The following is a 21,231-nucleotide window of genomic DNA, read 5'->3' on the forward strand; positions in this document are numbered from 1 at the left end:
CCACAGCTGACGAGATTAAAACTCGGACGAACTCCGTTCGCGTCTTCACGATGAACACCGGTCGAACACACCACCTTGTTTACACTAAGCTCCTCCACTGTACCATGCTAACATGGTATAAACATCCCGTACCACGCTTTTTTCACGCCTCTGAGAGGAACGGAAGACTTTGAAATGAGCGGGAAGGGCATGCGTGAGAGAAAGGGCGGAGCGATCGAAGGGGCGGAGAAAAGGGAGGATCGAAGGGGCGTGTCCGTGAGTCATTGCGCCGTGGGAGGAGCGAAGGGTGAATAGTACAAGGTGGAGTGAGGAGAACGTTTGGATACTGGATAGGAAGAATACGACGAAGAAAGAAGAAGAAGAGGCGAGGTTATTGTAGGAAGCGAGGAAAAGAAGGAATCAGCGCTCGGCGAATAAAGAGGGAAGTAGGGGGGACTTGATGATTATGTCGGATGAGGAGACACCGAGCGTTGCGCGGACAGAGACGGGCAGAAAGCTTCCCAAGCTGATGTCTACAAGCGCTAAACGGTCAGACTTTGCCGACTACTTGCGGTCACTCTAGTCTTACGCACCTTGTCCACGAATTTGTCCTTGTCCTCGTGTCTCTATGCGAGCGGTTGTCCGCCAGGCGCTAACGCCAGACGGTCAGGCAATCTGTTTGTATGATGTGATGTCTCTTTGTGTCTCTGTGTCTCGTCTTTATTAGTAACCATATTTTACGTGTCACCTTCGTTATGCCCTCGTGTGTGTGTGTGTGTATCGACTCTCCGTTGGGCTGGCAGGGTAGTCTCGAGGTGGCACAGGTAGGCATACTCACCTGTGAGCCGTGTAGCCTTGGTTGGAATTTCGGCCTGAATGTAAACTGCCGTCCTGGTGTTGCTCAGGTATCGATGTGTGCTCGTCCCTCAGGTGGACGTTAAACGGGGCGTCCCGTCTGTCGGGATTAGTAGGTGGACGTTGAAGATCCCAGGTGTCTTTCACGAAGAGGAGGCGAGTTATCGCCGGCACCCTGAACAAGTTACAAACTCCAGGTATAACCTACAGGGGGCACTGCATCAGCGGCACAACTGCACCCTCAGGAAAATGATGCTACCTGCAGCCATTTGCTACAATTACCAAAGAACGACCTTTTGCCTTGTCCTACCTGGGACACCTGTCCATCTGTGACATCCTGCCTGACAATTCCATCAACGATATAACATCCTTCCCAAGTCCCTCTCCCACACCTGTCCACTCCACATTCCCTTCATCTCCCCTATTTTCCAAATTCACCTTCATCGTCTGCTTTATCCATACTGTCCTTTTAATACCTGTCTCCATCTACTCACCTTTCCTTTTCCCCCATACAGCATCCAGAAAGAACTTGCAGACATAACACTTGATCCACCACCAAACTGCAGGTACAGCCAAGCGTCATTACATCTCCATTGTGCTAACCTGTGTACCTGTTGTTTATTACCTTGGGCAGCCAATCGTGTCACCTTAAGTGTGCTATGGGTAGAAACGTGGAGAGATGTGTCTACCTTCTTAGTCTCTCGGTGTTCCCTCATAGCGCTAACGGAATAACCAATCCCTACCTGTTGTATATTCTTACTATTATTGTCCAATGCTTGCCCAGGTGGGGGTGTATTCATGGTGTGGGTGGGGAGATGACGTATGGTGATGTTGTGTGAAAAACATGAAGCAAACACCGTGAAAATGAGTCATCAGAAAGAAAAGTTTATATTCATAGTTATTAGACTTTCTTATTTTAACTACAGTGTCTAAGTCACCTGGAGATGCTTGTATATGTACATCACACAGGTACAAGGACATTTGAGGCACAATTAAACTTTTGTGTGAATTACAAGGACAAACAAAAAGGAAATCCAAATTGCGGAAATCATAAACAAAAAATAACAAAAAACAAATCAAATCAATAAAATAAACAAAAAACAAACAAATCATAAACATAAACAAAAAGGAAATCCAAATTGCGGAAATCATAAACAAAAAAATAACAAAAAAAATCAAATCGATAAAATAAACAAAAAACAAACAAATCATAAACATAAACAAAAAGGAAATCCAAATTGCGGAAATCATAAACAAAAAAATAACAAAAAAAATCAAATCGATAAAATAAACAAAAAACAAACAAATCATAAACATAAACAAAAAGGAAATCCAAATTGCGGAAATCATAAAAACAAATCAAATCAATAAAAGCAACAAAAAAAATCATAAACATAAACAAAAAGGAATTCCAAATTGCAGAAATCATAAACAAAATAATTAGAAAAAACAAATCAAATCAATAAAATAACTAAACAAATAAACATAAACAAAAAGTAAATCCAAATTGCGGGTTTTTAATTTTCATAATACAAGCGTGAATGAGCAAATTGAAGGCTGGAGAGAAGATTGATATTGATTGATCGATATTGAAGATTGATTGATAACCAATACATCAATAAATGTGTAATTCACTGACGAGCCAAGCCTGGTGTTGGCTCAATGCTTAAGATCTAAAGGGTCTTACCAGCTTACGGTAATATGGGCACTGCATCAGCGGCACATGCACACTCCCAGCAATGATGCAACCAGCAGCTGCAGGCTGCATACGAAACAACAACTGCCAATCCCAATCTGCCGCTGCTTTGTGGTTCAGATTTGGAAACCTAAGGCGAAGGGCAGCACTTCTTCCTGTGTGTCACCCTTGGGCAAGGTGTACTACCCAATTTTAGCCTCCCGATCAAGGTTACGTGAAGCCGTGGAAGCAGGTGGTGCATGGCCGTAATGGCTGCAAGGTGTACTACCCAATTTTAGCCTCGCAATCAGGATTACCTGAAGCCGTGGAAGCAGGTACTGCATGGCTGCAAGGTGTACTACCCAATTTTAGCCTCCAGATCAGGATTACCTGAAGCCGTGGAAGCAGGTGCTGCATGGCTGCAAGGTGTACTACCCAATTTTAGCCTCCAGATCAGGATTACCTGAAGCCGTGGAAGCAGGTGCTGCATGGCTGCAAGGTGTACTACCCAATTTTAGCCTCCCGATCAGGGTTCCGTGAAGCCGTGGAAGCAGGTGATGCATGGCTGCAAGGTGTACTACCCAATTTTAGCCTCCCGATCAGGGTTCCGTGAAGCCGTGGAAGCAGGTGATGCATGGCTGCAAGGTGTACTACCCAATTTTAGCCTCCCGATCAGGGTTCCGTGAAGCCGTGGAAGCAGGTGATGCATGGCTGCAAGGTGTACTACCCAATTTTAGCCTCCCGATCAGGGTTCCGTGAAGCCGTGGAAGCAGGTGATGCATGGCTGCAAGGTGTACTACCCAATTTTAGCCTCCCGATCAGGGTTCCGTGAAGCCGTGGAAGCAGGTGATGCATGGCTGCAAGGTGTACTACCCAATTTTAGCCTCCCGATCAGGGTTCCGTGAAGCCGTGGAAGCAGGTGATGCATGGCTGCAAGGTGTACTACCCAATTTTAGCCTCCCGATCAGGGTTCCGTGAAGCCGTGGAAGCAGGTGATGCATGGCTGCAAGGTGTACTACCCAATTTTAGCCTCCCGATCAGGGTTCCGTGAAGCCGTGGAAGCAGGTGATGCATGGCTGCAAGGTGTACTACCCAATTTTAGCCTCCCGATCAGGGTTATGTGAAGCCGTGGAAGCAGGTGATGCATGGCCGTAATGGCTTCAAGGCAGAGGATTCTCTTATGGAAATCGATGGCCAGGATCACCCGTCTAGTACAGATACTGCCCAGAAGAAGGCAAAGGGAAACCACTTCCGTGCATGCCAAGAAAACAGTAGTGATCAGACGTCTAAGAGGTAAAACTATGATGCCGGATTATGAGCTCCCCCGGTTTGAAAGCACCCAAATGGCTACCTGTGTGTGGAAGGGCAAACAGCTCGGTTTTGACGACTAGAACTGGCAGTTATGACCAGATTGGATCAAACCGGCAAGGAAATCCAGTCGCTTTGGTCGCCAGAACTGAAAGTCGAGCTCTGAGCTTCTCAAAAGTCCACAAAAGTGGAAAATGGAATGTAAGGTTGATGAACCGGGGAATGTGAGATGTTATAAAGAGGGAGGAGAGGAGAGGAGGACAAGAAGTGAAATTTTGTGCATAAGTGTAAACTTAAATGAACTGTTTTGGGGAAGTTTGCTTCCCTCCCACCTCCCAACCACTGTACATGTACATGAATATCCCCATCGTTTTGGTGTTTGTACAGTATTGATACAGATACAGAAGTTTCAATGTGATGGTTATATTGTGTTCTTTTCTGGTCACGAAACCACGATTTGGAATATGAAGACGGCAAACTCAGTACTGGGATATAACCCGGTCAATGAGAGGTTAATATCGGTGAGGTTGAGAGGACATCCAGTCAACACCACCATCATTCATGTATATGCTCCAATTTCTGCAGCAGAGGAAGAAAATGTGGAGGAGTTTGATGGAAAGTGGCAGGAACAGGTCCAACAGGTGCCTAAAGGACAAGTTTGAATTATTATTGGAGATTGGAATGTAAAAATTGGAAAAGCAGGAGCACCAGGTGTTGCAGGAAAGCACGGACTTGGTATCCAAAATGACCAGGGGAGCAAATGTTGGAGTTTTGTGTGGAGAATGATCTCGGAATTGTACAAATGGACTTCACCTGATGAGCAACATAGAAACCAGATTGACTACATCCTAATCAACAGAAGATGGGGAAGTGCTGTGCAATCGGCCAACACTGCCAGGCAGACTGTGGGACAGATCATGAACTCCTTGTGGCAAAACTACGAATTAACTTGAGAAAGGTGAAAAAAATGAAAACTCCGACCTTGAAAACATATGTAAACAAGAAAGAGCAATCGGAGATTACAGACCCGCACCAGGACGTGTTTTAAGTGGTTTTAAGGCTTTTGTGTTAAAACAAATATGGTGGCCGAACCACGTGACCGATGACGTCATGCTTATTTTTTCCCCAATTTATCCATAGATGATGCTCAAGAAATTTCGTCTTTATCGGATGATGTTTTGTATTTGTCCAATTATGACGTCATAATGGAAGAACCTATGACATCAACATTAACATATATTATTCCCCATGGAGAGGTCTTTACAATGAGCCATGTCTCATTTTTACATCCGCCACCAAAGGTGGATGGAGGTTATGTTTTCACCCCTGTCTGTTTGTCTGTACGTTTGTCTGTGACTAAAATATCTCAAAAAATTGTGGACGGATTCAGACGAAATTTGGCAGCGATGAAGCGTATATGACACAGACAAAAGGATTAGATTTTGGTGAAGATCCAGATCCGGCTACTAGAATTTTTTAAGTGATTCTTCACCATTGGGAGATAGGGCCAAAAACGATACTTAGCAGGATATCTCAACGTTATCGATGGATTTGGACGAAACTTGGTGGACAGGTTGTGTGTGTGACAAGGAAGAATCGATTCGATTTTGGTGACGATCTGAATATGGATCCGGATATGAGAATTTTTTTGTTTGTTTTTTTAAGTGATTCTTCACCATTGGGAGATAGGGCCAAAAACGATACATAGGAGGATATCTCAACGTTATCGATGGATTTGGACGAAACTTGTTGGACAGGTTGTGTGTGTGACAAGGAAGAATCGATTCGATTTTGGTGAAGATCCAGATCTGATCCTAGGTAGTAGAATGTTTAAGTGAATCTTCACCATTGAGTGATATGTCGAACCAGACGGATGTATGCTCTCTACTGAGTGCGGTCCTAGTTTTATATGCAGTGCTTTCAGAGATATAGAGGTGCGAAGTTTTTTGGGTTTTCCAACATGGCGCCCACACCACGTGATCTACAACGTCATAATTATCATTAAAATATTTGTACAAGAGGAGGTGCACCTACGGTGAAAATTTCCTGTCAATCGGACCAACGGTTGCAGAGAAAATCATATTTATTCTGTGCGGACAAACAGACAAATAAACAAACAAACGGACTGAAATGCAATACCTTCTCCTCTGAAAAGGGTAACTAGAACGGCACTCAGTAGAGCGCATAGCTCCACCAGGCTGAACAGTTTATGTTTTGTATCCCACTAATAGGCCACATCTCGATTAGGACCTGGACCAAAATTGTTCTTGTCGCCTAACCAACTCGTCCACCAAGTTTCGTCCAAATTCGTCCACAAATTTTTGAGATATCCTGCTATGTATCGGTTTTAGCCCGATCCCCCCCCCCCCCCCCCCCCCGTGGTGAAAAATCACTTTTAAAATTCTATTAGCCGGATCCGAATCCGGATCTTCACCAAAATCTAATCATTTTGTCCTTGTCACATACGCTACCTCTCGTATGTGATTTCGTTCGTATGTGATTTCGTTTGAATCCGTCCACAACTTTTTGAGATTTTTTGTTCACAAACAAACAAACAGACAGGGGTAAAAACATAACCTCCATCCACCTTTGGTGGTGGAGGTAACAACATGCTAAGAAGGTTTAAAAAAAAAAAACATTTTGCAGAGCTGGACTTGGTTGACAGAATGTAGGACAAATTGTGACAAGAGGTTGAAGACATTGTAAATGAAGAGGCCAAAAACAACATCCTAAAAGCAAGCAGAAAGAAGAAGGCTAAATGTCTGTCAGAAGAGGAAATAAATATTGTAGAGACAAAAAGAGAGATGAAAACCAAAGGCTCGTCAAGAGAGGACATTAAGCGGCTAAATGCCGACTTCCAAAGATAAGTTCAGAAAGACAAAGATAAATATTTCAGAGGCATAGACATAGAAAGTGTCAATAGAGCTGTAAGAACAAGATATCTTTTTTTAAAGATCAGTAAAACCACAGGAAATTTAGGTATGGGATTGGGGTCTTTAGGAATAGAACAGGAAAAGATCCGACAGAAGAAACACAGTTGAAAGAAATGTGGAAGGGCTATACAAAGGAGATAGCAACATGATGGCAACCTTCGAAGAAGGAGAATATGAACAAGTTCAGTTCAGTCACTCAAAGTCTTGGGTCTCACTATCGGCCATGACATTTCTTGGACAAACCACATTTCAGAGTTGGCCTCCAAAGCCAGCTGCCAATTGGGCATCCTCCGTCCTTCCTTGGCACACCTGAACTCCTATCCACCTGCAAGACAGTGAAGCAGCTTGACGGAGTACTGCTCCCCCCTGGGCTGGCGTCACAGCCTCACATCTTGCTCACCTTGACGCTGTGGAAACCAAAGCCTTCAAGATCATTGAAATCTTTCACAATGAAGCTGAGTCTATACTCTGTGGGCTTATCACTTAGACATCGCTGATGGGTCGGTGGTCTCTCTGTTTCATTCTTCCTCCTTTCTGATCTTGTACCCTCTGCCCTCTCCATGCTTTATAACCCCCAGCTATCTGGAGGGCACACGCGGTCCGCCATCGACCCCCTTCTCGTGAAACTTCCAAAAGCCCGAATCGCTGCTCACCTCTACTCGTGTGTTGTGTGTTCCTCTTTTTTCCCCGCCTGTGGAACCACCTTCCGCATTCTCTTCAATGTCATTCTTCCCTCTAGGTCTTCAAGGCAGCTGATCACCACCACCTCAGATCACCCCCAATTCCACGACCACCCACAATCACCACCGATTCCAAACCATGATATTTTCTACACCCATTAAACCACCGCATCCTCCACCCCCAAACTTTGTTTCTGTCGTATCCATTTTGTCGACCCCTTGCATCCTCTCTTACCCCTCATCGTTATCCTGCATCCCTTGTCTGTCCATCTGTCCATCTGTTCATTTTCTCCTTTGGCCCTGTTGTTTACATTTCCCCCTTCCCTTTCTGCTGTTCCTTCTGTTATGTTGTATCCTCATGCGTTCTGTGTTCCAGCTCTTCCACGAGCCTTGACTCTGTATTTTAAAATAAGAACAGTCAGAGCTAGTGAGATATGTAGAACCCTGAAATTGCTGGCAAATGGAAAAGCACCAGGCACGGACAAAATGAAAATACAAATGTTTAAGGTAGTTGGAGAGGAGACAATCAAAAATTTAACTATCTGTACAGTGTACACAGAGCAGGATTGTATGGCCTAAAAGGTGGAAGCGGTCAGAGTAGCTGATGTGTCTGATAAGCCTGCACAACAAAGAAGTAGCTACAGGAAGGATAGAGTATGAAGATAGAGAACGCTTTGGTACTGGAATAGGGGTTAGACAGGGGTTCATTCTCTTCCCTTACCTGTTCAATCTTTATAGTAAGTATATCACGAGGAAATTAAACTCGGATGATAGAGGCTGGAGTCGGGATTGAAGGAAGATTTATCGACAACCTAAGGTACGATGACCATACCACTCTGTTGGCCGGAAGTGAGGAGGGCTTGCTTGATTAAACTGCTGCAGACAATGAAGAAGGAAAGTGAAAAATCTGGTCTTGATTTAAACTTTAAAAAAGACTAAAATTTTGGGAAGGAGAAGATGGATGTGTTCAGGTTGGGAGATGATCACGTGAAAATGGTGTAAAGTTTCGTCTTCCTGGGTTCTTAGATTGAAGTGAATGGAGAATGTAGAGGAGAAATTAATAGGCAGTTAGTATTGGGGAGAACAGCAATGTCAGGATTGTCAAAGATCTGGAAGTACAAAGATTTGACAAAACAAACCAAGAGGAAGCTCGTGGATGATCTGGTATTTCCAGTTGTAATGTGTGGATGTGAGTCATGGACGGTGAAAAAGAAAGAAGGGAAGAACATAGACAGTTTTCCATTGACTTATACATCAGACCAATGTAAAAAGTCCCATGGACTGAAAGAAGAACAAACAAATCGGTGGTTGAAGAAATTAAGCATCACAAGTCCTGATGTTAAAACAGAAACTGTCATACTTTGGACAAGTCATGCATGCAGATGCAGGTAAGGAAAGTCTAGAGGAATCAACCCTGCTGGGTAAGGTTTAGGGAAGAAGAGGAATAGGCATTGCTTATATGTGATGGATAGATAAGGCAAAGGCTACAACCAAGCTGTCTCTGCCAGAGCTTCGACAATCGGTGCAGGGTCTTGATGTTTGAAGAAATCTGCTCATGAAGCTCGCCACAGGTCGGATGCGACTTGACGTAACCAGATAACTAGACAATCCACTGCCATAGACTCATGCTGCTTACCACCAGAGACATTTCCAGAAGCAGTTTGAACACCTATCAGAATATCTTATATATCAGAATATCAAGTTTAGGAACTTGGACACCACTTATGGGTGCCCTTATTTTTTTTCATGGGATACAAATGTGACGACGATTCAAAGTTGACGTTAGGGTTAGGGTTAGGTTTAGGGTGTTGGGGGGGAATGAGGGTTAGGTTTAGGGTTTTGGGGGGGTTAGGGTTCGGCTTAGGGTTAGGGTTAAGAACTTGGACACCACTTATGGGTGCCCTTATTTTTTTTCATGGGATACAAATGTGACGACGATTCAAAGTTGACGTTAGGGTTAGGTTTATGGTTTTTGGGGGGGGTTAGGGTTAGGGTTGTTAGGGTTAGGGTTAGGAACTTGGACACCACTTATGGGTGCCCGGATTTTTTTTAATGGGATAAAAATGTGACGACGATTCAAAGTTGACGTTAGGGTTAGGGTTAGGTTTAGGGTGTTGGGGGGGAATGAGGGTTAGGTTTAGGGTTTTGGGGGGGTTAGGGTTCGGCTTAGGGTTAGGGTTAAGAATTTGGACACCACTTATGGGTGCCCTTATTTTTTAAATTGGATAAAAATGTGACGAAGATTCAAAGTTGACGTGGACTTTTTATTATAGAAAATATAAAAGTAAATGCCCCATGATTATATATTTCCTGAGCTAGTTATGCAACAAGTAACATCAATGCAGGACAAATAATTATAGGTAAAACCAAGATGGCGGCTCACACGGATTGGAAAACTAGTCTTAATTGTGAAGGCTCGTGTCGATCTGCGTCAGTGGACAGGTATAACGATGGATGAAATGAACAGAATATTGATCGAAGCATGCTAACTGCTGCCGTAAGTTGCCATAGTTCGCTTCCCCCTCGTGGTTGGCACACTTCCATCAACGCTCTTTTGATTCCCTTCAATCTTCAGGTAACAGAGGTGTGTTATTTCGTTTTTTTGTGAAGGGGAACATCAAACCAGATGATGTTCACAGAATAATGGGTTTTACCAACTAAAGGTTGACAAAGGTGTGCTAACCCCAAAGTAAAGCTAATGTTTTCGGGCATGATCTCTAAATCTCGTTTATGAACCACAACTACGTCCTAGTAAGAGTGTTAACGCCTTAAAGTGTCCGCTTTACTTTGCTTCCCACGGTGGTTAGCACACCATTGTCAACATTCAGTTAATCAAACCTACAATTCGATTTGTCCACTGAAGCAGACCGACGCTAGCCGTGCGGAAGTCTAGTATTCCTTGATATTCACAGGAGACTGTCGTTCACATGTTTTTGTGTTTATGTGGTGCAAACAAGGAGCAAACTTCAATGTTTTCATGTGCAACCAACTACTGCCCATCAAGCAAACATTACACGTTTTAAAATAGAGACATTTGGAGAATTGTTAGATTACCGTACATTAAATTACAGAGGTAATGGATGTAAATGTTGCAAGCGTGGAAACAGGTCGTTCGGTTTCACTTGAAATTCTATTCGGTTAGCGCAAGGTGGGAACAAAGGAACCTCTAGTCTAGCAGTAGCAGACCTAATAGGACCTGGGTACTTGGGTTAGGGAGTTCTAAATGAAACTCCACACTGCTCAGACTTGTCGCCTCGTCATTTTCTTCTATTTCGACCACTCAAACAGCATTTGAGTGGCAGTGAGTTTATGAATGATTATAATGTCGGAATGATTAAGCACAGATCCTGAAATGGCTGAGTACCCATCCCAACATTCCGATATCGATATCGTCGAGGTGCTACCCCATCAATGGCACAGTTGTCTGCATGTAGTGGTGGACAACTTGAGAATTAGAAGACGTTTGACCAACTCCTCTGTACTTTTAGATTTTATAGAATAAAAAGTCCACATCAACTTTGAACTACTCTCATGCCAAGAAAAGTGCGTAAATGAAATGCAGCACAAACGAGAAAGACTAAGTAATTATATTGTACCTCTGAATCTCATTGGCAAGTTTGGTTGACAGTATGATGTTGTTAGATTACTGTACATTTGTACATCTTACCACCACAGACATTTGTACAGTGTACATCTGTACTGTACATCTTATTCCGACTTCTTTCCTGGAAGTCCTAGCAATGTCCATGTGTTTTATACCTCTCCCACCCCCCCCCCCCCCCCTTCCCGTGCCTCCTCACTCCAAGCCCTCTCCCTCCCACAGATCTCCCGATGTCCCTGCTCTCAAATGTTGTACTTGTGTGCTTCCGTCTCTCTCCCCAAATTGTCTCCCGTTCCCTTTATCTTATGTTTTATGTGTCAGTTTGTCTTTCTGTGATTAATGTTAGCTCTTACACGAGCCTCGATCTTGTACACAAAAAAAAAATATATATATATATATATATATATATATATATATACTAAAATACACAATTTGGCGGCTGTCTGATGGTGTTTTGACCATGATACATTCTGTCTTTACTTATCCAATCTCAACCAAACTTGACAGGATGATCAAGGGTTACATAATGAAGTTTGTAGCACATTTATTTGCCCCCCTCCCCAAGGGGGGTTTCTCCCCCGAGCGGGGTTTCCCCACCATTGCCGTCATTGAGGTTGCATTTTGAGTTGTATATCCATGTTAAGTTAGCTTTATCGGGGCGTTTTTCCGAGGCCGCTTATAATGACAAAACTAACGACAATAGCATAATACGATTGCCCTACTGCAAAGCCGCAATGAGCCGGCGAAGCCAAAGCCCCTTGCCATTATTTTACCCATCACTATGGCTTCAGTAGGTTAGGTAGTTGGTAGTAGGTAGGTGTAGTAGGTACCGTACCTAGTTCAAAATGACACCACTTGCATTCTGGATGAGATTAAAATTTATAAAATTTCCTTCTTGATTAATTCGGTGAATTCCATCTCAACTTCGGATATTTCCGGCCGTGAAAAACTATCCCCTACGGGCGCGAGATTTCTAAAAAATAATTCTTCGTCAATTTTAGAATATTTGACGCCGTTTTCAACCTCCGAAACGGTAAAAAGCTTTTTTGAAATATTTTTTCAAATGCTCGAATCTCATTGGTTCCGGTGTTTGGTGACGATTTTCGTTGAAGATAACCAGGACCCGTGTGGGCCCGGGGAACGAGGTTGGTCTTAAAGTATTTTAATTACAAATTAGAGGTGCATAAGATTGTGGATCAAACAAAGACGGGTTAAACAATCTCCTATTGAACTTTTTCGCAATTGTTTATGCATACTTCCACATCCGGAAGACGGCGGCCTCCATTGAGCGATTTGGTGCGTCAAAGCTTCGAAATTCTCAAGGGATCCAGCAAAATCTGGCTTTTCAACATAATACTACGCGTTCATTTACAACACCGGCTTTGCCGGCTATTAATGTTATTACAAAACAATATTAATACTAATAATATCCCACCTCCCCAAGGGGTTTTTCCTCCTTGAACAAACGTGGAGTAAACGTTTATAAATAGCTTATCATGGCGTTTTGGTGGGAGCAATGGCCTCTACCAGAAGTAAAAAATATTATAAACCACAAACACGTATGATTAGCATTTTAAACAGTCACCAATGCTGTTTATAACACTAAATGAAGAAATTTGGAGGCATCCTGACATCCGTGAGGTAAATTTAACTTTCATAACTGAGCGAAGATCTACAGTACTCTATATACCCCACAAGGGTTGGTTTAATAACATGGCCCTTCCTGCCGCTAACATAGCGTTTTTCATTGCAAACTTTTTAAACTCACTCCTGCTGTTTAATACGAAACTGAAATTGAGGAAGCTCGAGTTGTGCTCATTTACCAAGCAGCTACCTAGCGCTTGCCAAGCCGGCCGTTCCTTAACGGTTTTGAATGGAGTGCTTATTCGAATGCTTAAACCACTTGGTGATCCCTCCACAAGAAACTTGGTAAATGAACACACACCCAATATTCTTGAGACCCAACCATAGATCATCTTTAATCTATATACCCCAATGAGGAATGACCCTTCTTGCCGCTCCCGTAGTGATCGGGTGTACTAGTCATACTAAAATACGCAATCTGGTGTCTGTCTGTCTGACAATTTTTGACTGCAATACATTCGGTCATTACTTATCCAATCTCAACCAAACTTGACAGGAGGACTAAAGGTTAAACAATGAAGGTTGTAGCGAATTCATTTCCCGCCCCTCCCCAAGGGGGTTTTCCACGCCAATGGGGTTGAATGTTGAGGTGTATATCTATGTTAAGATAGCTTTATCGTGGCGTTTTTCAAGACCACTTCTAATAACAATACTAATGATAATAGCATAATATTAATGATATTACAAAACAATATCAATCTTACTATAATTCACCAAATGTCCATCCGTCTGTCTGTCTGTTTGAAGGTACCGTAAAAACTGCTGAACCGATCGCAACGATATTTTGGGTGGATAATCCTGGGATCTCCAGGAGTAAAATAGGCTATTTAGTTTTCCCAATTTCAGCTTTGGTCTCCAGCATTCTCAGGTTTGGACTCCCGCATAACATTGACGTTCGCATAACGTTCATTGTGACGATGTTTTCATTGTGACGATCTTGTTTTCCCGGGTGCCGCACAAACGGCTGCACTGATTGCTGCACAGCTGCACCAATCGAACTCGGTGACCTCGGACAAAGACCTTTTATAAGGACACGGGTTGAATCCCTGCTTGAGAGAATTCCACCCCCCTCTCCCCCCGCCATCACGGCCGTCTATCCAACTTACAATCCCACGAGATATGTGGAAAGGCCGACCCAAAACCAATATATACATCATTAAACATCATTCGTATATAAACATCATTAAAAGTAAATAATGACCTCGGCCAAAGTTCAAACGACATTTAATCTCTACATGAGAGAATTCCACATAGCTATTTTGGCGGTGAATACGCTAACAGATCGCTGTCTCCATCGATCTTGCCCAGGCCGTAACAGCTATCGGCTCAAAATCCTTTTAACTGTTGATTTGGTAGTTTTTACAATGAAGGAAACGTTAACAATCTTGTTAAAAGTTTATTTTGTGATTGGAGATATGTTATTTGGAATTATAAAAGAGATATCGAGTTCAAGTGAATGACGACATGCCGTGATGGTTTCTACTTTCTGAACGTGAACTTCGTAGATCGCCATTTGCAGATTCGCCACGGTCCCACGATCGATGTTTCTATACGTGAACGTACTCGTTTGTTTGCGAACGGGTACGTTTTTCATGGAAGTCATTCACGAACTTGCTGTCCATGTCTGACGTGCGACTGAAGGTGCTACAGGAATGTGGAATTTATTGGTTTCATGCTATAGCATTCGCCGTATCTGCATTGCCTGTTTGCTTCTGGCCTCCCACCCGTGCATAGCATGGGTATCTCCCTAGTACTCATAATACTAATGTCCTGTCTCTCCAAGGGATTTTTCCTCCTTGAACAAACTCTGTTAACATGTATAAATAGCTTATTGTGCCGTTTTTGTGGGAGCACTTCCTACCAGAAATAAAATTATTATAAACCACAAACACATATGATTACCTTTTTAAACAGTGCCTAACGCTGTTTAACACTAAACTGACATACATTTGGAGGACTCCCGACATCAGTCTATGCTTATCACGTCGACAAATGCACCGGATTGAAGATCTACTGCAGTCTACCCCACAAGGGTTAATAACACGATCCTTCCTGCCACTTCCGTGGAGTTCTTCCAAGGAGTTTTTCGTGGCGTTTTCCCAAAGCCGCTTCTCATTACAAAAGTAATATCAACACTTATGATAATAGCATAATATTATTGATATTAAGAAACAATATCTCTACTCCCCAAGGGGTTTTGTGACTTCCTTATTGATATTAGGAAACAATATCTCTACTCCCCAAGGGGTTTATTGCCCCCCCCCCCTCCCCTGCACGAACACCCCAACGGAAGTACATTTTATTCTGAAACCATTTGGCAAAATATTTTGTCGTCTGACAAAACGAAGATGGAACTTTTTGGCCTAAATGCAAAACGTTATGTTTGGCGCAAACCCAACACAGCACATCACCCAAAGAAGACCATCCCTATAACTGTGAAGCATTGTGGGGGCAGCATCATGTTATGGGGATGTTTCTCATCAGCAGTGACTGGGGCACTTGCCAGGATAGAAGGGAGGGAAAATGGAAGGAGCAAAATGCAGAAAAATCCGAGAGGAAAACCTGCTGCCGTCTGCAAGAAAGCTGGAATTGGGACGGAAGTTCACCTTTCTGCATGACAATGACCCGAAGCACACAGCCAAAGCTACATTGGAGTGGATACAGAACAAAAATATTGTCCTGTCACCAGCGATTAACACCGCCAGATGACGAATAGCCAAACGCGTGCGAGGTGGAGGCTGCGAGACGTTTACCTGAACGGAGCACACGGGTTTATACTGAAACCGCAACGAATAAACAACACGACAAATAAAATGCAACAATAATGAATTTAATGAGAATAAACCAAGGAATAAAATAAATGTTGAGGTAAACTAATTGAAATTCCTACTTTGAGGATCCTCACACACTGTCACAAATACGAACACACAGGGGAAAGTAAAATGAAAATAAAATGTTCCTTTTTAGTGCCAGCGCTTAGCTCGTCCAAACGAGTTCGTTTGATGAGGTCGGCAGTGGTGGCTGAGTCAAACGCTTCCCGCGCCTGAGCACCCAGTTGGCGCTGGCCGATGACTAGAGCACAGAGAGCCGTGAAGCGAGCAATGAGGACGGCCCTCTTTCGCTCTCCACTCTGTCCACAAACGCCAAGACCTGCCACCTTTATTGCTCCTCGAGTGCCACAAAAGTGTGCCCAACTCCATCCAGCTCACGATTGGAAACGGCCAAGATGGCGTAGCTTCTTGTCCAAAAACCCCCAAGAGAGCAACTCTTCCTCTTCCTCTCTAGAAGCTTCTTGATGACATTACACCGACCAATGGCGAAGCTCTTTCCAAATCACCTCATGCTCGGACCACGTCTACTGGGCCAATCATGACCTTCAGGGGCGTGGCCTGTTGGTTCTTCTTGACCACCCATTTCTCCGCCTCTCGTGGGCAGATTTTCGCCTATTGGGTCCTTTGGGCGGGGCTTAATCCGGGAACCTGTTTGCTTGCAGTTGACGGTTGTTGTTGGTTAAGGGAGGTTTTGCATGGCCGGCCTTGTCAGCAAAAACGTGAGGGGAAAATTACAGAACTGGGGAAAACACGCATTGGGGAAAGCTAACCTTAATCCCTACCGATAATTAGCACAACACAACCCCCCGTGTGGTGTACACATAAACAAGCTTATGCTTCAGTTTCCCTACTTATTACATCGAGATTTCTCCTCTGCATCCACGATCCATGCTACAATTATACAGTCCTACCTTCCCTATGATATCCTTTCACCTACCCCCATAAACGTAACAATATACTGGTTTTTCTGGTTTGTATGGTTGTTGTTCCCATTGAAGAGCATCTCTTGATGCTTTAAACATGAGCTTAAGTCGCATAATCATTGTCTGCCTTCCCTCGACGAAGGTCGGAGACGGGGACATTGAAATGAGCTCCGTCCGACCGACAGTTCATCCGTCCATGTACATTTTGTACGTGATATTTCAGAAACCGTTGAACATTTAGCTTCCATGCTGCAGTTGTCTACTCCTCATGACATTGCCTCAACCTGATTAGATAATTGAGGTGCTTGGCTGAATTATGTTGCCATGGCAACTATCTCGATAACTTGGCTTGTGTACGTGATATTTCAAGAACTTTATTGTTTTTTTATTTATACAGAATCGAGGCTCATGTAAGAGCTAACACATTGAATGAACCTGTAAATTATCCTGATCACAGAACCATGTAAATGTGTAACAAAATTTGTAAAACCTTGTGTGGATTTGTGGTGGCCACTGATTTCATGTAAAGAACAAACTAAAGGTTTTTTTTAATTGAAACTAGTGCACCCACTCTCTATGGGAGTGGCAGGAAGGGTCATGTTATTATCCTCTATGGTGTATATATATTACAGTGGATCTTGGCTCTGTCCAAGAATGTCCGGATTCCCCCAAATTTCTTTCAGTTTAGTGTTAACCAGGAGTAGCGACTGTTTCAAATGGTAATCATATGTGTTTGTGGTTTATAATATTTTGTACTTCTGGTAGCGGTACCCCCACAAAACGCCTTGATAAGCTATTTTTAAATGTTAACACGGCATTTGTCCAAGTAGGAAAACCCCCTTGGGAATGGGGGAAAATGAAGTCGCTACAACCACCATTGTGTGACACTTAGTCCTCCTGTTAAGTTTGGTTGAGATTGAATAAGTAACTACCGAAAGTATTGCGGTCAGACAGACAGACAGACACCAAATTGCGTATTTTAATGTGATGATTGGCAGGGACATGCCTCGTCCTTTTAAAGAGCTCGTTACTAATCCAAATCTGCTATCTATACTAATTGCATACAGTATATCCTTCCCAATATTATTGCCTTTTTGCCTTCACCGTAAGTACAAATGGGCCTTATTTATGGCCCGTCCGCTGCACAGAGGCGATACCTGGGTTTTTTTAATCATAAAGTACGAGTACCAAGCTTCCGTGTTTATTTATTTATTTTGTCCGCTTGTATTTTGAGATACTTTCTACTTTACCATTTGAGCTTTGGTCATCAAATTTTCAACAAACCTTTATGGAGAACGCTAATTAATAATTTTTACATTTCATGGAGAGAAGACCATGTGTTGGAAGAGAAAGACTTTCAAAACTCGATTTGCAGCCATAAAATGTCAGAGTTGTTTGATTTCATGGAGGGAAGACCTTTTTGCAGCCAAATACAAATCCTATGTTGTTTTGCATTCAAACAGCACATATGGTGGAACATAATAAAAGGGGGCAAAGGGTTAACAAACACGAATTGGGGCAAGGGGAAAACAGGAGGGTAAGAACATCTGGATGCATTAGCACACGACAGGAGGAGTTTCAGGTGGAAGGGGAAACAAGATCACAGCGCGTTGTAAAGTTGAGGTTGAAAGAGGAGAGACAATGGCGGGATGGTGGTGGGCAACAGATGTGCAATCCCGGGGGGAAGAGCTCCAGAATAACAGATTCAGGAAGACGGTTCCATAGGCGAGAGAAGATTTTGATTTATAAAATGTCGGCAACAGCTGAAAATGGTTTTTCATTTTTCAGGCCATGTCCACTTTCAAACTTTTTCATTCTGCAACAACTACAATGACAACAACAACTCCTACTACTACTACTACTACTACTGCTTGTTTTATTTCGTTTGTCTCTCTCCCTTATTATCTATCTTGGTCGTGCTTTCTCCTAAAATGCTCCGCCTTGTCCACTGCAGTTCTAACCATGGACTTGTAGGAACCAGGAAGTCAAGTGGCATTAAACAGCAAACGTGTTTGCCTGAGCTTTAGTGCACCCTGAGTGCAAACCACAAAGGCCATTCTATCAAAAACACTACAACTACTTTAATGGCCTCAAGGGAATGTTTTTGGCCCAAGTCTTTCACCAACTGGTGGGCCTGACTAAACGTTCAACTCAGGGTCGTTTTGGCAGTCATTTGTAATTCGTCCAGGGTGCTGGCGATAACGTGCCTGCTCTTCGTGAAAGATACCATGGCATCTTTAACATCCACCAACTAATGCTGGCACATAGCCATATAACATCCATCCGATGAACGGCGCACACACGATGTCCTGCCAGACCCGACATGCGGAACACCAGGTGACATTTTATAGCTGCGTAGAGATTCAAACCCAGGCTATACAGCTCAGATGAAAGGATGCATACCTCGAAGTGTAAACGATCCTGCCAGACCCTTGTTTTTGTTTTAAAAAAAAGAAAAAGATAAAATACATTATTATTGCAAATGTTTAAAAACGTTCAATAATAATACCTTTATCATTATTATTACTATCATTATAGTAATAATAATGCTCTTTCACGAGCCTCGATCTTGTATACAAAAAAATAAAAAATAAATAGTATAATTACCCCATGCACACAAAGCAAAAATCAGGGTTAAGTAAATGGTTCCTGTCCGTCTGTCTGTCTATAAACGTCAGTTTATGATCAAGAGTTGAATTGAAATTGAATGTTATATTTTGAACATTAATTGGAACATGAATAGGAAGACCAGTCTGCCGTTTCATCGTATTTTGGCTCTGGATCGCCCACGCTCAGAGAGGAGTGCTAAGTAGTTTCACTCTGTCTGTCTGGCAAAATCAAACAAAATTTAAAATCGTTCCAAACAGGAAACTTACTGTTTTTAAGGTTGTCATAAAAGCCACATACAACAGGCACAAATAACTAATGTATCTATCGTGTTACATAGGGTGGCGTAATCGTGTTACATAGGGTGGCGTAATCGTGTTACATAGGGTGGCATAATCTACACTGTGTCAATGGGGGTAAATCCCGGAACTATATGTATTTATACAACCTTTACAATCTTTATTTTATTTAAATTTAAATATACTAGGGCATGCCCGTACTATATATATATCTAAAATTATATCCCCCCCCCCCCTCTATTTACATGAAATGGTTTGGTCCAAAGCGAACGGCTTGCGAGTACGGTGACAATCCCCCCCCCCCCCTCTATTTACATGAAATGGTTTGGTCCAAAGCGAACGGCTTGCGGAGTTTGGTAAAGAAATCGCCATAGCATGCACAAACGCGCAGGAAAGCGAAAGAATCGCAAATTAGTTTTAATTAGTTTTAAAACATAGTTTAACGCCAACATAGTTTGCCAACGTGAAATAAATGAATACGCTCTCAAATGTGCCGTCCGAGGCAGAGTCTGTTCGGCACGTTCGGCACACGTGATAGCTTGCTGCTCTCTGATTGGTTGAATCGTTTTTTGGACATAGCTCGGTAACTACTTGTCCGATTAATATGAAACCTTGAAAAGGCACATCCTCGGGACCCCAGCAATATACCTGGCAAGTTTAAAGTATATCGGACCCGTGGTTGTCGAGAAACAACGGTCACAGACATACAAACATACAAACATACACACAGAGATTACTGGAATTATAGATAGATTCAAACCCAGGCTATACAGCTCAGATGAAAGGATGCATACCTCGAAGTGTAAACGATCCTGCCAGACCCTTGTTTTTGTTTTAAAAAAAAGAAAAAGATAAAATACATTATTATTGCAAATGTTTAAAAACGTTCAATAATAATACCTTTATCATTATTATTACTATCATTATAGTAATAATAATGCTCTTTCACGAGCCTCGATCTTGTATACAAAAAAAAAAAAAAAAAAAAAAAATAGTATAATTACCCCATGCACACAAAGCAAAAATCAGGGTTAAGTAAATGGTTCCTGTCCGTCTGTCTGTCTATAAACGTCAGTTTATGATCAAGAGTTGAATTTAAATTGAATGTTATATTTTGAACATTAATTGGAACATGAATAGGAAGACCAGTGTGCCGTTTCATCGTATTTTGGCTCTGGATCGCCCACGCTCAGAGAGGAGTGCTAATAGTTTCACTCTGTCTGTCTGGCAAAATCAAACAAAATTTAAAATCGTTCCAAACAGGAAACTTACTGTTTTTAAGGTTGTCATAAAAGCCACATACAACAGGCACAAATAACTAATGTATCTATCGTGTTACATAGGGTGGCGTAATCGTGTTACATTGGGTGGCGTAATCGTGTTACATAGGGTGGCGTAATCTACACTGTGTCAATGGCGGTAAATCCCGGAACTATATGTATTTATACAACCTTTACAATCTTTATTTTATTTAAATTTAAATATATACTTGAACACAGTAGAACACAAATCGCCTTCTTTGCGCTTTCAAGAACATCCAGTTTCGCCGTGCTCGGACATGTTAAATAAGGGTGATGGATAAGACTGCTTCAATCGTGCTGGAATTTTTTTAACCTTCTTTAAAATCATTCTTTTATTCAAATTGAAGTATATACTGAACACTACGTGGGGTATCGTGTTCTATGGACTCACTAGTTATTATTATTATTATTATTATTATTATTACTATTATTATTATCATCATTATAATTAGAAGACATAATACATTGCAAGAACAAAGTTTTATTGAAAAATGGTTTATTGATTTCACAATGTGTACGATATAAAGTTAATTAACAAGAGCACTCATTACTGCCAAGTAGAATAATGATGCAAACCAAGGCTATCATTTTAATG

At 42.3% G+C, this 21,231-nt stretch overlaps 1 protein-coding gene across 1 annotated transcript in view; it reads left to right on the forward strand.

Moving 5' to 3' along the window:
• Positions 1-288: 288 nt before the first annotated feature.
• Positions 289-21,231, forward strand: part of LOC137418521 (ubiquitin-conjugating enzyme E2 E1) — a 33,456-nt gene continuing 12,513 nt past the window's right edge. The window contains exons 1-2 of the mRNA XM_068104605.2: positions 289-528; positions 1,350-1,400. Coding sequence (XP_067960706.1) covers positions 440-528; positions 1,350-1,400 — 140 coding nt within the window. The 5' untranslated portion in view covers positions 289-439. The remainder of the gene's footprint in view (positions 529-1,349; positions 1,401-21,231) is intronic.

The sequence above is a fragment of the Myxine glutinosa genome, chromosome 12, assembly GCF_964187855.1.
Source record: "Myxine glutinosa chromosome 12, kmMyxGlut1.1, whole genome shotgun sequence".
In the NCBI taxonomy this organism is placed as follows: domain Eukaryota; kingdom Metazoa; phylum Chordata; class Myxini; order Myxiniformes; family Myxinidae; genus Myxine; species Myxine glutinosa.